We start from the raw sequence: 16885 nt of genomic DNA on the forward strand, positions 1-16885 counted from the left end.
ACACAGGGTTCATAACCAATATGAGCAATACTGACCATTTACACACCCAGTCACATTCTGACTGGCAAATACACAGACTAGCTGACCATACCCAAACACACAAATCAACTGATCACACCATGAGAAAGAGGAAGCTGACTGCACACACTAGAGCAAGAAACAACACCATTTAAAATGAACAGGAACATCTACAACACTACTGGTACTGCATTCAAATCAGGTGTTATAAATGGAGTATTGCATGTTTTAAAGGGGCAATCGGGGATTCAAACAACAAAAAAGTGGTCACGCCGCCAGGGTTTTTAAATCTCCATCTTAAATTAATCAAAATTACAAAACATTAATTTAATTATAAAACAAGTGATCACCCAATTGAGTAATTTACAGGGGAAAGTCTAAATGCCTGTAAATAAAACCACAAAATCTCTGAAGCAAGCTGCCAACAGTATCCTTATTTAACACATATAAATCAAACAGTATGAAGAGGCATGACTGTTGGCATAGAAACAGGCAAATTCAATGGATTTGAGGGCATTTTTGACTGCTACAGCAAATTGTCAGACAGATTTGTATTAGAGAGATGAGACATTAACTCTCTCTACCGCTGTACCATCACATCCAAACATGCCCGTCCATAACAAGCTACAATTCAATAGGTAGTGAAGTTAATTTATTAATCCAACATTTATCTAAAGAGGTAGGTTACTGAGAACAACATGTTATTATAATGACCTGGCTATACCTGATTTTTACTTCAAAATAAGACTAACCATAATATTAATAATAGTAAATATATGTATTTTATATACCGCTTTTCATTACAAGTAGAATCTCAAAGTCACCCAATATTTCCTAAATATGACTGTTTCTTTGAGATTCATTGTGAATACCATTTGGCACTAAAATACCAGTTCCATTTTGGTACTAAAGGAATCAGACCTGCTTTACTGCACTGAGCTGGCTCAACTCCATCAGACTCTCCACAGAATAATACTCAAGTCAATCAACAGTAAATGCAATACAGGGTGCTGCCTTGGAACAGGGAACAAACATAGAACAATTTCAATATATGACAATATACTGTATGAACCAAACCTTTTGCACATGCATTTTTATCGATTTCTTGTCATTTGCACGTGTGATTTTTATCGATTCAATATGATTTGTTTCCATGTTCAAGCAAATTAACAATATCTGTAAGGTACCAAAAATATGACAACATACAGGTCTCTCTTGATACGTGTGCACATTTACACAGTCAGCTAAACGTGGGTCATGCAGCCACAGACCGGGAAACGAGGACTTACTTTTTTGATGGCCCCGATGGTGTCATTGCGAGACACAGGGAATTTCAGGAAGATCCCGGTGGGCAGCAGGAAGTCCATCATGATGTCATGGTCCCCCTCCTTCTCCCACTCGCCCAGCATCCCATACTCCCCCGGGGGCATCGTGACGGTCTCTCATTTACTGTCAGCTCCACTGCTGTATAACGGGAAAGGAAACCCAGCCGGCCATTCAGGACACAAAGACAACGCAGCAACCTTAATTAATGCTCAATATAACGTGTTATGTATGTAGCTACCATAGGTCTACTTGTGAGCCTACGAAGTTAGCAGCATGCCTACTAACACCATAGCAGGGCTAGGGTCAATTCAATTTAAATTCCGTCTAATATGGAAGTAAAATTGAATTCCAATTGCAAAGAAATGAACATTTGACTTTCTTTACTTCCTGAATAGACTGAACATAAATATAATTGGATAACCCGTTGTGTGCTGCGTCTGCTATGATGTCTGAATGGTCGGCTGGAATTTCTGTTTACTTCGTGAAATGTAATAAAATTGACTCCAACCCTGTTATGGTCTTAGTAGACATGCTGCTAGCTTTGTAGGCTCACTTGTAGGCTTATGTGTAGGCCAACTTTATACATTGTATCTCACGTTTGATATCACAGGAAGGCTTATGTTTCTAGGCATTTAAAATGGGGGGCAACAGCTCCATGGCTGAAAATATGATAAAAAATACAATTATTATTAGAATATGAAAAATATTATGTTTATGTTATTTTAAAGACATGGTAGCCTACTGAATAGTAAGTATTGGTGAAGGCCTACTACGATGAACCAGATCCCTTCAAGCATTCAGCCCTGTCTCAGAATCGAATAGTGCCAGTCACCAGTGGGGCATAGAAAGACTCACAATGGCAGTAAATGATTATACCAAACTAGCAGAACATTGGGGGTTATGGAGATGTAAAATTAGAATGTCAAAAACATAATTTGAATGTGTTTGTCAATTTCTGAATTCTGTATCTATTCAAAAAATGTGTCAATTCTGTGCTAATGAAATTATTAAACCTACTTGAGTGCAGCCTGCATTGCTTACGTACAGCCAAGACAGAGGCTGACATTCTGTGAAAAATTTTAGCAGTTCTTTTACGTATAACTAACTATACGAAGGCTAAATGTGAAAGTAATGTACCCCTACAACAATGGACATTGAGTAAAATACTAGCCTATAGCACAAAACATCAGCAAGATTGAAGAACAAAATACCTGTAACTACAGGAGTTCAAATGGTCGTGCATCAAAATGGTCTAATAACGAAAATTAAAATAAGGTCCCATGCCCCAAAAACGTTGTCAGACTGTGCAATACATAAAGCAAATGTATGTTTCACACAAAAGATAAGTCAACATAGCTACTGTATTATGGTTCAGTCACTTTATCTGCTACAAGCCAGTTGCTCATCTCTTCATCTTCTACCAGCGCTGGCAATGCTTTTCATCCATTGCTAAATAGAGTGCCCAAAAAATTATTCTTATGGTTCTCCGTCGTATCACTGTTCTCCCACACAAGACAAGATAATTTTCGCAATTTGCTTTATATCTGAAAGGTTCCTAGGCGAGAGGAGCTCCTTCAGTGCGTAGTCAGTCTATTCTAAAGGAACGGCGAGGTGCTCTCACTGCTCGACAATGCGCTTTGCCTCATCATCGCGGAACACGCCAAGGGAACGTCTACAAAGTTTGTTTAGACTAGGAAGTGTGTGTGTGTGTGTGTGTGTGTGTGTGTGTGTGTGTGTGTGTGTGTGTGTGTGTGAAATAATATTCATGCATAGCCTATCAGGACAAAGCATTTGCAACACAACTGTGAGGCAAAGACTTCAAACCAAAATGTGTTAAACATCTATCAATCAATAAATAATGCATTCATCCACATAAAAATCCATGTCAGATTAAACTCAAGCCTTCTCTAAACACAAATCTGTTTTAACGGACTCCATATAACACAACCCTCTTCACAAAATGCTTCCTTAAAGATTGGCCACTGATAAAGTCAAATTTGCTACAATTCATACCAACATGTAGATTGATTCAGTGTGGTGTAGGCTTAATCAAACAGGGATTGTAGCCTGAGTGTAGTTTCCCATCAACAAACCGTATACAGTACATTGTCTCCTCATACTAGACAAAGCTGATACAGATCAGATCAAACATCATGCAGTCCCCAAGCAACCAACACAATCGATTTTCAAAATTCCAAATAAGGACAAGGGGAAAAAACGCAGTAATTACTTCCTAAACAGGATACCCAGCATGTAAATGCCTTATGTCTCTATTCAATGAAGATCAGTTGTTCTAGGGTGAAACTGCCAAATAGATGTGCACTGTGCGCTGACCATTCATGTTACAACTAAACCACCAACTAGATCAGTTTGGCACAAAATTAGGAAAGGGTTCAATGACTTTAGCCATTCAGAAAAACACGGATATCCATTTTTCATCATGTGGTACAATTCCAGTAAACTTCTCTCTCTAACCGTTAACAGAGCCAACAGTTTCCTGCTTTCAGTGAAGGAAAACCCACAAGATACACAGAAATAGTAGAAACAGTAAAATGATGAATAAGCAACATTCACCAGGGGCCTACTAAATCAAATCAAATCAAATCAAATTTTATTTGTCACATACACATGATTATCAGATGTTAATGCGAGTGTAGCGAAATGCTTGTGCTTCTAGTTCCGACAATGCAGTAATAACCAACAAGTAATCTAGCTAACAATTCCAAAACTACTACCTTATAGACACAAGTGTAAGGGGATAAAGAATATGTACACAAAGATATATGAATGAGTGATTGTACAGAGCGGCATAGGCAAGATACAGTAGATGGTATTGAGTGCAGTATATACATATGAGATGAGTATGTAAACAAAGTGGCATAGTTAAAGTGGCTAGTGATATATTTTACATAATTTCCCATCAATTCCCATTATTAAAGTGGCTGGAGTTGAGTCAGTGTGTTGGCAGCAGCCACTCAATGTTAGTGGTGGCTGTTTAACAGTCTGATGGCCTTGAGATAGAAGCTGTTTTTCAGTCTCTCGGTCCCAGCTTTGATGCACCTGTACTGACCTCGCCTTCTGGATGATAGCGGGGTGAACAGGCAGTGGCTCGGGTGGTTGTTGTCCTTGATGATCTTTATGGCCTTCCTGTGACATCGGGTGGTGTAGGTGTCCTGGAGGGCAGGTAGTTTGCCCCCGGTGATGCGTTGTGCAGACCTCACTACCCTCTGGAGAGCCTTACGGTTGTGGGCGGAGCAGTTGCTGTACCAGGCCCGACAGGATGCTCTCGATTGTGCATCTGTAGAAGTTTGTGAGTGCTTTTGGTGACAAGCCAAATTTCTTCAGCCTCCTGAGGTTGAAGAGGCACTGCTGTGCCTTCTTCACGATGCTGTCTGTGTGGGTGGACCAATTCAGTTTGTCTGTGATGTGTACGCCGAGGAACTTAAAACTTACTACCCTCTCCACTACTGTTCCATCGATGTGGATAGGGGGATGTTCCCTCTGCTGGTACACACATGCACACACACAAACTACCACTAAATCCACACTGACTTAGCATACAATGACTCCATTCCCATGGAAAGCGAAACTTAAACCAGAATAGTTAAAAGGCCATTCGTAATACAATTCAAAACTCAATTCAAAAAAGGATTTCAACTCTCCGCTACTGTAAATACAAGCTAAAAAGGCTCCCCGTTTCCAAACACAGGTCATTTCAAAGGTTAGAATCTATCCATGATCAAAGCAAAAAGAGATCGGATTCAAAGGAAAACAAAAGGGTATAGTAGCAGCGTACTTAGTTCAAAACTGTATGGTACCGCCATATCTGAGCCCTAGCTGAGCCATAATGCCAAAACCACTAAATAGGTACACTGAGTGTACAAAACATTATAAAAGACCTGCTCTTTCCATGACACAGACTGACCAGGTGAAAGCTATGATCCCATATTAAATCCACTTCAATCAGTGTAGATGATGGGGAGGAAACAGGTTAAAGAAGATTTTGTAAGCCTTGAGACATGGATTGTTTATGTGTGCCATTCAGAGAGTGAATGAGCAAGACAAAAGATTTAGATGCCTCTGAACAGGGTATTGTAGTAGTTGCCAGGCTCACCGGTTTGTGTCAAGAACTGCAACGCTGCTGGGTTTTTCATGCTCAACAGGACATCCAGCCAACTTGACAACTGTGGGAAGCATTGGAGTCAACATGGCCCAGCATCCATGTGGAATGCTTTCAACACCATGTAGAGTCCATGCCCCAATGAATTGAGGGCAAAATGAGGGGGTGCAACTCAATATTAGGAAGATGTTCTTAATGTTTTGTACACTCAGTGTATAGTGAAGGGGAACATGGGAAAAAGGGGTGTGCCCAGGTGTGGCTCCATATTGCTTTTCCATGATAACCATAATAGAAAACCAATAACATGATTTCATCAACCATACTCCATAATTCAATATTCATATTTAATTAGTCAACATTTCATGATTCTAATTAGGCAAAACAAACATTTATCATGAGACAGAAAGTAAGGGAATTTGGCTCCAACAATAGTACTATTGTAGAAAATGGAAACCGTCAGACTCAAGTCAGTGAACTGCATGATCTGAAATGCCCATAAGAATCTCTTCCTTATTTACACATTCCCAAGACCACTGTCAAGAAAAGATTGAAGTTTAACGTATATAAACATGTAGGATGATATAGTGTAAATGAATTTTTTTCTGACAATATAGTATAAAGAAATAAGATACCAAATTAGAATAAACAAATATTAGACGAAAACATGGACAGTACTAAGAATTCCAAAAATATATAAGTGAATCCAAAATGCACACACCTTAATAGGGGTGCTGTATTATCTTACCTTGGAAACCATTAGATAGAGGGGCTTAGGTATAGCATTTTACAATCAATGTGAACAGCTGGAGGACTTGGATCAGAGTCTAAAAACACACCAATGTGTAACAAGAGTGCACTTACAACCAGCTGGTGAAAACAGGAAGTTAGTGTGCAGAAGAGAAACTGCAAGCCATATAAAGTTACAGACCCCATAGCCCTTACCCATCCACCATCACTGAGCAGTCACCAAAGTGCAAGACAATGCATGACAAAATCCAATCAAATTTAAAAAGTTGGTGCAAAAGGGGTCTATAGAGTACCTCAGTATGAGTCATAATATCCATAAAACCTAGTGGTCAAACAGGGAAATGGTTCCAATCGTTTTTCCACCATTCATTTTTCCCATAGTGAGATTTAAAAAAAACTTAAAATAAGGGCTGTGTTCATGTAGGCTTACCCTGGCGTTACGTTTTGATAACCTTGTATATCTCTCAAAGAAAAGGTGACTTTTATCAATATATTCACCTGTATTTACCCCCAACATATGACAGTCACATTAGCAGGTAATTAGAATATCCTGAAGAACTACAAATGCCATGATTATCTGGATGAGACTGCCAAATCAAGGCAACGGTAAGAATCTCTGGATTAACTACCTGTTAGCTAAATGTGGTAATGAATAAATTGGCTAGATTTCTTTAAATGGACAATTCTGTAAACTGCCTTGTGCAAGTTTTAAATTGACACAAAGGGGATCATACATGCTCATGACAAGTCTCACAATGCAATGTATCATAATGCATTGTAATTTCAGGCTTGAAGTAGTGATACCTAAAAGATAAATGTATACAGAATGGATGAAAGCTTAAAAAAATGTCTGATTTAATCTTAAATTACCACAAACTGTATCCATCTTTGATGGGCTAATAATGGAAGTGAATATGATATCATACGCACCATTTGTCCCCAGTCGCATGTGTTTGCATGTTCCCTAGTGGGAAGTTGAAATTACTACAATTCTGATTCATTTTAGTGCCACGCTATGATTTGGTTTCCCAGACACAGGTCTAACCTAGTTTTTGGAATCTCAATTGAACTGTGTTTGGGAAACTGTCTCTAAGTGTTAGGGCTGCACAATATTGGCCCAAAAATCTAACTGCGTTTTATGTTTCTCCAAATATTGCAATTGTGATTTGACTTGCGATGTACTATAGATCAAAACACTTGGGTGAACTGTTGGAATCATAGAAATATAATTATTTATATTAAGACGCAATTTGGAAAGCAACAACATTCTTGTTTGGAACAGCATGCAAACTTATCGTGAATCTAACAGTGAGGAGGAAGAACCATAAAAACGGATGTTACACACAGCTGAGTGGGGTTTCAAAATATTGCATGCCTCTAGTACATTTTCCTCAATTCCTCACAATTTGCTTCAGGTCAGAGAACGTTTTGAAGCTTTAAAGCTAATGCTCTGCAATTCTACACATTTTGCTATGACCAATGCCATGTTCATATGAGATCTGTGTGAGAGTGATGAACAACATTTATGGGGGCCCCCTGGAGGTCAGGGCTCCTGAGCACATGCGTTGTGTGCCTGGTTGGTTAATTTGGTGATGTCTAGGCCTACCACAAGGTTTTGATAGCTGGTTAGACTACCTTACCTAGCAACGTAAAAAAATGTTAGCTGACATGGGCTAATTGAGTGACTGACATAACCGGGAAACTGCTAATGCACCGCCGAATGTTTTAACACTCATCAGTAAGTCCTTTTTCCCCCTGGGTCGGGGCCCCTTAGCAGACGAGGGGCCCTAAGCGCAGCACGTAGTCTGCATCAAGGAGGTGGCTTTGCTCACGAGCTCAAGGTGATGGCCAAACTTGTCTAGTATAGTTGAACATTGTAGGAGCAGAGATAATTTTGTTGCCTGCTCACCTGGCTATTCTTGATGTTCAGTTGTTAGTTGCCATTTTCAACCAAGACGATACTGAGTAACATTTCATAGGACATAATCCGGGTCAGTCTGACATTGAAGTCAGTTCCTGACTGTTTTATGATGTCCATAAACAAATCACATCTGTTGTGGTTCAGGGTGCCATTTGGGACATAAACTTTTTGTCTGGCCTCTTTATACTCGCCTCCCAGTATTTGTTTTTAGGCAGTAGCTACTCTTCCTGGGGTTCAGCAACATTAAGGCAATTATATTCAAATTAAAATATTACATCGCATTACATTTCATAACACTTTTCACAACACATTGTGTTCCTTCAGACCACTACTCTACTACCACATATCTACAATACAAAATCCATGTGTACGTGTGTGTAGAGTGCGTGTCTTATCATGTATATATTTGTCTGTGCCTGTGTGTGTCTCTTCACAGTCCCCGCTGCTCCATAAGGTGTATTTTTAAATCTGATTCTACTGCTTGCCTCAGTTACCTGATGTGGAATAGAGTTCCACCTAGCCATGGCTCTATGTATTACTGTCTTCAACCTCAGTTTGGTTGCTATGTGTGTCAGTCTTGTTCAATATCTTTACAAATGATGTCTATTTGTACTGATAGTGAAATATCAACTAAATACACTCCCCTACGTATTTATTTGGATAGTGAAGCAAAAACTTTAATTGGCTCCATAGTCCAGCATTTTGGATTTGACATCAAATGTTTCATATGAGAGTATTGTCATAAAAATCAATTTTACTGTTCACAAATGAAAGCACTATGTATCTAGTCCCCCGATTTGAAGGTGTCAAAAGTTAGTCACTTTTGACTAACACCAGTGTCACACTAGGGAAATTGTAACCTCTGTATAATCAAAACGGTTGCTTTGTGAGAAGTTGTTCATGTTTAATTAGCCATTGTTATGTATATGTGGGATGGTTAGTTTCAGTGGCCTGGCTTTGGCCTCAAATTAAAGCAGGTGTGCCGGAGCCATGGCCCAGTGAGACACTGGTGCCGTTCAGTTTAGATGGAAACAGAAGACCCTGAGCCTTTTGGATAAAACACAGGGATAAAACACAATCTTGGAGTCTATTAAAGTAGTCAAAAGCTTAGTATTTGGTTACATATTCCTAGAACGCAATGACTACATGAAGCTTGTGACTCTACAAACTTGGATACTTTGGCAGTCTGTTTTGGTTGCGTTTCAAATTATGGGTCTTTCTATAAACTAGGGTATCAGTGAGGATTTCCTACCACTTGACAACTTGTTACAGCTGTTGATGAATCAGCAATAATAATCTGCCAATTTTTTCTATGTCATTACATTAAAATTTAAGGGGGATCATAGATATATTCCCAAAAATTCACAAGTTGATTAAAAACCTGTTTCATCCTTTATCATGGTTTTGTCTTGAAAGATTAGTCCAAAATCGTGTGACAAAACATTACTTTTCCATCCTTGCATTTATGGCAGTTTAAGTTGTCGTTACATCATATATTAAGCCTTAATGAGTTACATTTTTATTTTTGAACTTGAACCCTGTAAAAACTCTGGATCTAGCTGTCAGTTTTTTGTATAGGGATCTCAGAAATGCAGTGTAACTACATAAATTGTTTTCAGACAATGTTGTCACACAAATCCAAAATAATAAATACGATTACAAAATCGAATGCGTCTAACCAAAAGTCACCTTACCTTGATACTTAAAACTTAAATAGATACTGTCATTAACGTGGTTTTCTTCAATAACTATCCAATACTTGTTGGATGCCCATTTGGTGTCCAGCTGATTAGTTATGCAGTGATATTTTCACATCTGATCTAGGAAGGAATTTTCCAAGTCAAGTGACAAACAGCTGTTATGATAGCGCATGTGATTCAACATCCCAAGTGCTGGAAAAAAGGTTTTTGCGAACAATGTCCAGAATATTTGTCGCTCTCATTCGTTATGGCGGGGAAGACAGTTGTGCCTGGATCCACGTAGGATCTAATATTCCTAGTGAATTGATGTTGATCATCTGTCATTGGCTGCTTGATTTACAGCAGGGTATAGTTAGATGTAACAGAGAAAACGTCAAGGTAATGTGTTCATGTTTTCGTGCCTCGGATTGGACACAGTCTGTGCGCAATTGTGTAGGATAGACTATTGAGCAACACCCAACGCTATTCCTATTAATTATTATGGATATAATGACAAAAAAAATCAATCAGAGTAGTGATCTTATTCACAATATGATCTGGTAATGTAATAACATGACAAATTAATTTTGTTTTCCATGTTACACCTGCAAGTTTAAACAATAAAATGGTCTTGAAGTGGCCTAGCCTACTTGGAGCTCAGAAATTCCTTGAAAATCACACAGGTCTTCAATTTGGTGCTTGAAAAGTCCTTGTAATTATTGTAGCCAATTTATAATTTCTCCCTGCTGCCTTATAATTTTCAGTGATTTCCATTTTGATCCGTTTTTGTGGCCACTTTAATTTGTTCAATTGAAGAGTGTTGTGGTAAAACCAGGTGTTATTATGAGCAGGGGTTCTCAAACCTTTTCACTCAGGGCCCCCCACTTCCAGCATTGTGGAACATCCCCCACATCTATTTCTATGGGCACAAACACTGTTCTTGATAAACTCTTCACACTCTTGTTATTGGAGAGAATTTTGCAGGTTGAAAGCTTATTTCCTGCAATTCTACACATTTTGTCATGGGGTGCAAAGAAAATGTTGCAATTTGTAATTCTATACATTTTGCCATGTCTAATGTGTATTCATGTGATATTTGAGTGACTAAAAAATTACAACAATATCTATGGGCTAAATAAAAAAACGTTAGCTAACTCGGGCTGGCTAATCTGGTCATTTCAGACCATTTATAAATATCTCTCTAAGGTATGCAATGACTAACATGACAAGTGTAACTGATGATGCACTACCCAACTTCGAAATGGCACCTTGTGCATTCTACTATTACAACTTTGAAGAGTAGGTTTAAACCCAGACTTAGTTCCTTTAAAAAAATACTTTTTATAAAAATGTAATAAAACACCCCTGCGCCTGCCGACCCCACAGACCCCATAGTCCACCGATTATGAGGAAGGGAACATCTAATGTTTTCTTCCCATACAAATCATTCCATGAAAAAAGGAACCTGGTTTTAGGTAACTTTCTCATTACAAAAACATTGTTGAGATTCAAAATGGTGAGATTAATTCTAACGCTATTCATGGCTTTATTATTTAAAAATCGTCAACATTTTTCTGTAGCCTTGCATACATCCAAACTATTTAGTCAGGCAATGTCCACATTATTCTCACATATTTTAGAATGTAATAGTAATTTGAATATCGATGCATTGGCAGGACCATTTTTAAATTATTTTTTATTAAAGTGGTAATGGCCTACTTTGGCACTTTATGCATGTTCTATATTAGGCTCTGTATGTACATTTATATAAATTATACACTTGTATAACATTGAGGTCCTTCAAAATTACAATTAAGTGCTTGAGAAAGTCCATGAAAGGCCTTGAATTTGACTTGCCAATGTCTGTACAAACTCTGCTTAAAGGACGTATAATAGGTCTACAGTGTATTCGGAAAGTATTCAGACCCCTTCTCATTTTGTTTCGTTACAGTCTTATTCTAAAATGGATTATATTATTTTTCCTCAATCTACAGACAATACCCAATAATGACAAAGCGAAAAAAGGTTTAGATTTTTTAGCAAATTTATTACAAATAAAAAACATGAATACCTTATTTACGTAAGTATTCAGAACCTTTGCTAGGAGACTGGAAATTGAGCTCAGGTGCATCCTGTTTCCATTGATCATCCTTGAGATGTTTCTACAACTTGCGAGTGCACCTGTGGTAAATTCAATAGATTGGACATTACTTGGAAAGGCACACACCTGTCTATATAAGGTCCTACAATTGACAGTGGATGTCAGAGCAAAAACCAAGCAATAAGGTTGAAGGAATTGTTCATAGAGCTCCAAGACAGGATTTTGTCGAGGCACAGATCTGGGGAAGGATACCAAAACATGTCTGCAGAGTTGACGGTCCCCAAGAACACAGTGGCCTCCATTATTCTTAAATTGAATAAGTTTGGAAACACCAAGATTCTTCCCTACAGCTGGCCAACAGGCTAAACTGAGCAATCGGGGGAGAAGGTCCATGGTCAGGGAGGTGACCAAGAACCTGGTCACACTGACAGAGCTCCAGAGTTCCTCTGTGGAGATGGGAGAACCTTTCAGAAGGACAACCACCTCTGCTGCACTCCACCAAGCAGGCCTTTAAGGTAGAGTGGCCAGACGGAAGCCACTCCTCAGTAAAAATGGCACGACAGTCCACTTGGAGTTTGCCAAAAGGCATCTGAAGGACTCTCAGACCATGAGAAAGAAGATTCTCTGGTCTGATGAAACCAAGATTGAACTCTTTGGCCTGAATGCCAAGTGTTACGTCTGGAAGAAACCTGGAACCATCCCTACGGTGACACATTGTAGTGGAAGCATCATGGTGGAGGGATGTTTTTCAGAGGCAGGGACTGGGAGACTCTTCATGATCGATGGAAGATGAACGGAGCAAAGTACAGAGATTCTTGTTGAAACCTGCTCCAGAGCGCACAGGACCCCAGACTGGGGCAAAGGTTCACCTTCGAACAAGACAATGACCCTAAGCACATAGCCAAGACAATATATGAGTGTCTTCGGGACAAGTCTCAATGTCCTCCAGTGGCCCAGCCAGAGCCAGGACTTGAACCCGATCTATCATCTCTGGAGAGACTTGAAAATAGCTGACCATCAATGCACCCCATCCAACCTGACAGAGCATGAGAGGATCTCCATTGAAGAATGGGAGAAACTTCCCAAATACAGGTGTGCCAAGCTTGTTACGTCATACAGAAAGACTCGAGGCTGTATTCGCTGCAAAATGTGATATTAGTTTATTTATTTTTTTAAAATGTGCAAACAATTTGGGAAAAAATGTTTTTTTGCTTTGTCATTATGAGGTATTGTATTTAGATTAATGAGGGGGAAAAACATATATTTAATACATTTTAGAGTTAGGCTATAACATAACGTGGAAAAAGTCAAAGGGTCTGAATACTTTCCGAATGCACTGTATGTCGTTGTATAGGAGTTACGGGTCAATTTGGATATATTCACTATTATTCCTCTAACATGTGGAACTGCATGAAAATATTAATTTTTGTTTTAATTTTGATCCCAATGACACACACAGGCCCTAATATCTTTAGAAAGACCCCTTATGTGCCCAATACAAATGAATGGAGTCACTTCTATTGTAAATAAGTATGTTCCTGAACACTTCTCCATTAATGTGGATTCTACCAGATTATAGATAATCATGAATGAATCCTGAATAATGATGAGTGAGAAAGAGGCATAAATATAATAACCTCCCCCCCCCCCCCCAAAAAAAATGCAAACCTCACCATTACAATAACATGGGAGGTTAACATGTTGGGGGTATGATATTTATGCCTCTCATTATTGAAAATTCATTCATTAATCACATTTCAGAAATGTCTTAGTATACACAATTAGATGATTTGGCAAATGTTTCTATATAGATTGTTCAACATAATATACTCTGTGCATATCAAAGTTCCAGAGTGGGATCTCTGCTAGTTTTAAAGTTATGGCCCATTTAACATATAGAAATTGGCATAGTAGGCAATGTAACCAATCACAGCCCTGCAAATCAAGGCGACCATTTTGAATCCATTTTCACATCCACTCCGTTTTAAATGCTTACAAATTGGATCAAAATTCTAAAAGTAGCAGAGATCCCACTCTGGAACTTTGATATACCTGTAGAGTATATTATGTCCAGCAATATTGAACAATTAGTCAAATATGTTATATTTTCAATATTTAAGTCTATATTTTTCAATATTCATAAATTAATGTGTCATTGACATCAAAATACTAATATTACAGAGCAAGCAATAAAGCTTCATATTACACCAAGGTCTGCTTTGTAGCACCTAGATTAAACATGAAGTTGTGAGAGGCCCGGGTAAGCCCAAAATGTCATATGCCAACTAATTATTTCTCAGTCATACTTTAAAATGTCAAATATATGTAAACATTCCTTCCTCCAAAGGACCCTTCTGTGGATTAAATGATAAGATCCCCAAAATGTTATTTTTGGTTCTAGCTTTTCATAGAATCTCCCACTTAAGATCTCAAATCCAAAATGCTGTAGTATAGAGCCAAATTAGGAGTTTCAGCTTCACTGTCCCAAGTAAATGAGGGGAGTGTATATTTCTTCATACACAGAATTCCAAACCTACTCATAATTCACTGAACATAGAAAATGCATTGTACACATCTAATGTCTTAGAGATGGTCATAAAGAAACTACAAAGCTAATTTCATGAGTTGAACAGAAGCACAAAATCTATTTCCTCCAACAGATTTGTTATTCCTTTGGCTGATTATCTGACAACATGAAAACAATTGTAAGAAACTTATCAAGCAGAAATACAGATTGATATATAAGAATTGATATACACCACATTAAAACTCAGCTAAGCAACAAGCAAATGCAGACCTAATTAGGCAAAAGCAATGGTAAGTAATTCTGGAGTATTATTGTGAGGTGCTTTCTCTACCACATGGGGGAGCACTTGCGAAGATTAGAAAGCGGTATCAAGTTACCTAATTAAATTACAATTGATATTCAATTTCAGTAAATTGAGCTGATTCGCTTTTTCATTGACTTCATCCTAAAACATGGATTTCTGTAAATGGGTCAACAAAGCACACCAAGTCAACATTTTATTAGACAAATCATTTATTGAAGTACAGAAATCCTAGGCATAACACCAAAACAAGTCACACAGATTGATGTGTTGATTCCTAATACTGACAATAGATAACTAAGTGAAAATTCAACCAGACATTGCATTGTTACTTTCACACTGTAAAATCAAACACATTAGAAAGTTAAAGTTATACCTTAAGATGTAAGATAATTGAATATTAGTCCATAGTTCCTTCTAAACTAAGAACAGGAAAAAAGGGCAAATATTAATCAACTTGACAGACTAAAATAACAAGGAACAGATGGTATAGTATTTACAATTGTACATGTTTGTCATTTTAGACCAATAACTTTTATGCTATACAAATAGTAACATTATTCAATGTCATTAAATTAAACATTGAGTGCAACCACAATTCCAAGATGAGGTGTTCATGACATGTCAACATCCTTTAGCTTGGAGGCAGAATAAGTCTTTGTAAGGACTAGACATCTCAATCATGTAAACTATTTTTCTGACAAAAATATATATTCTTACAATTATATCAATATCAGTGCTTTTGGTTTATATATGAGAGCAGGACGAGCACTTTTCTGAGTTTAAGTCCAAACAAGCACTCCAGATGCTTTAATTTTCGACTATGGCTTTATCACAGAACACAAATGACATTATACAGTATATTACATGATAAACACTTTTCCCTACAAACTTACAACACAATGCAATGCAGTTAGCCAGACGGGTATTTGTTTTTTCAGAAAGTGTTTTTCTACAGTCAAGATAACACAATTCAGTTACGGAGAATGAACAAGAAAAAAAAAACACAGTTAAGCAAGTAAGTACCAACCCATTGTGATCTGCACAAATATAAAACATTCATTGCCAAGCACAGAACCATTCATCACACACCATGGACACACTTATTAGTCCTTAATTACAATAGTTATGATTTGAAAGTCAAGGTAGTGTTTACGCATGCTGTACTCTTAAAGGAGAGTCAATCAAGCTCTAAATCATATTAATACAAAATAACCTAAGAAGAACCTACAAATCAAGTGTGCTCATTCGTAGTATAAAGATATAAAGCAAGTGGACATTGTCTTTATAGAAAATCTACGCCGCCGCAATCCAATGGTATAGATATCATACGTCCTTATCAAACTGTGTACTGTATCACCCCAGCCCAAATTGGCTCACAGTGGAAAGAAAATATGAACATTTTCCATTCGTTATTCCAAAGAGTTATCATTAAGATATATAGGCCTAGTCCTTCAGTGAACACATTCTATGAGTTTCTCAAAAAAACGATCCCATCACCATTCAGACCCAGTCTGACATTTTAGGAAACAAAAATGAGATGTGTGTGTGTGTATAACATGCTTGTATCAACAATACATGTCTATTGCACATTTCACAGCATGACCAAAGTGTAAAAAATAATAATTATAATTCCCTAAATAAATACAACAGTACCAAGCAATTGTAACTTTTGTCAATTTAAGAGTTACTTTAACATGCTCAGTTGTTCAAGTTGATACATTTTAAGGAGTCAGATATTTATACCAGCAGGAACTAGCTTAAATATTACATTACTAGGTCAGGTCATATTTCAGGGACAAGAGAGAACGTTTCAGTCAGTGTTGTGTGAAGTAAGATTGCATTGTCTATGCATAGCCTAAGTCCTGACGAAAATAAATGGGGTTGGGGTAAAAATCGATACAGTCGTATCGCAATCCCTACTTTTGATGATATTGTACTTATTCTATGACTCCAAGTATCAATTTTAAAATGTATATATTATTAACATTATTTCAACTTCTCTAGCTTGTTATTCATCTTTTTAAATGGTGAACCAACATGTTTTCAGCACTTATTTCCATGACTGATCAGAACTCCGTTTCTCATGGCTCTTATCCCTCTGCAGCAGACATGTTGAGCAGTATGTTTGGAACATCGACTCGC

The 16885-nt window shown here is 37.8% G+C and overlaps 1 protein-coding gene across 7 annotated transcripts in view; it reads right to left on the minus strand.

The window, feature by feature from the left end:
* The window catches only part of LOC139416540 (phosphatidylinositol-4,5-bisphosphate 3-kinase, catalytic subunit delta), a 52030-nt gene extending 47453 nt beyond the window's left edge, over window positions 1–4577 (minus strand). For 2 of the 7 annotated variants that reach the window (XM_071165289.1, XM_071165288.1), the window contains exons 1-2: window positions 2556–2988; window positions 1308–1482 (exon numbers count right to left, since the gene is read on the minus strand). In XM_071165289.1, coding sequence (XP_071021390.1) covers window positions 1308–1448 — 141 coding nt within the window. In that variant the 5' untranslated portion in view covers window positions 1449–1482; window positions 2556–2988. Of the gene's footprint in view, window positions 1–1307; window positions 1483–1940; window positions 2004–2555; window positions 3007–4414 lie in introns of those variants that run through there. The other 5 variants (XM_071165286.1, XM_071165284.1, XM_071165285.1 and 2 more) reach the window with 4 other exon arrangements.
* Between the last annotated feature and the right edge of the window lie 12308 nt (window positions 4578–16885).

This window comes from Oncorhynchus clarkii, chromosome 9 (assembly GCF_045791955.1).
Source record: "Oncorhynchus clarkii lewisi isolate Uvic-CL-2024 chromosome 9, UVic_Ocla_1.0, whole genome shotgun sequence".
NCBI lineage: Eukaryota > Metazoa > Chordata > Actinopteri > Salmoniformes > Salmonidae > Oncorhynchus > Oncorhynchus clarkii.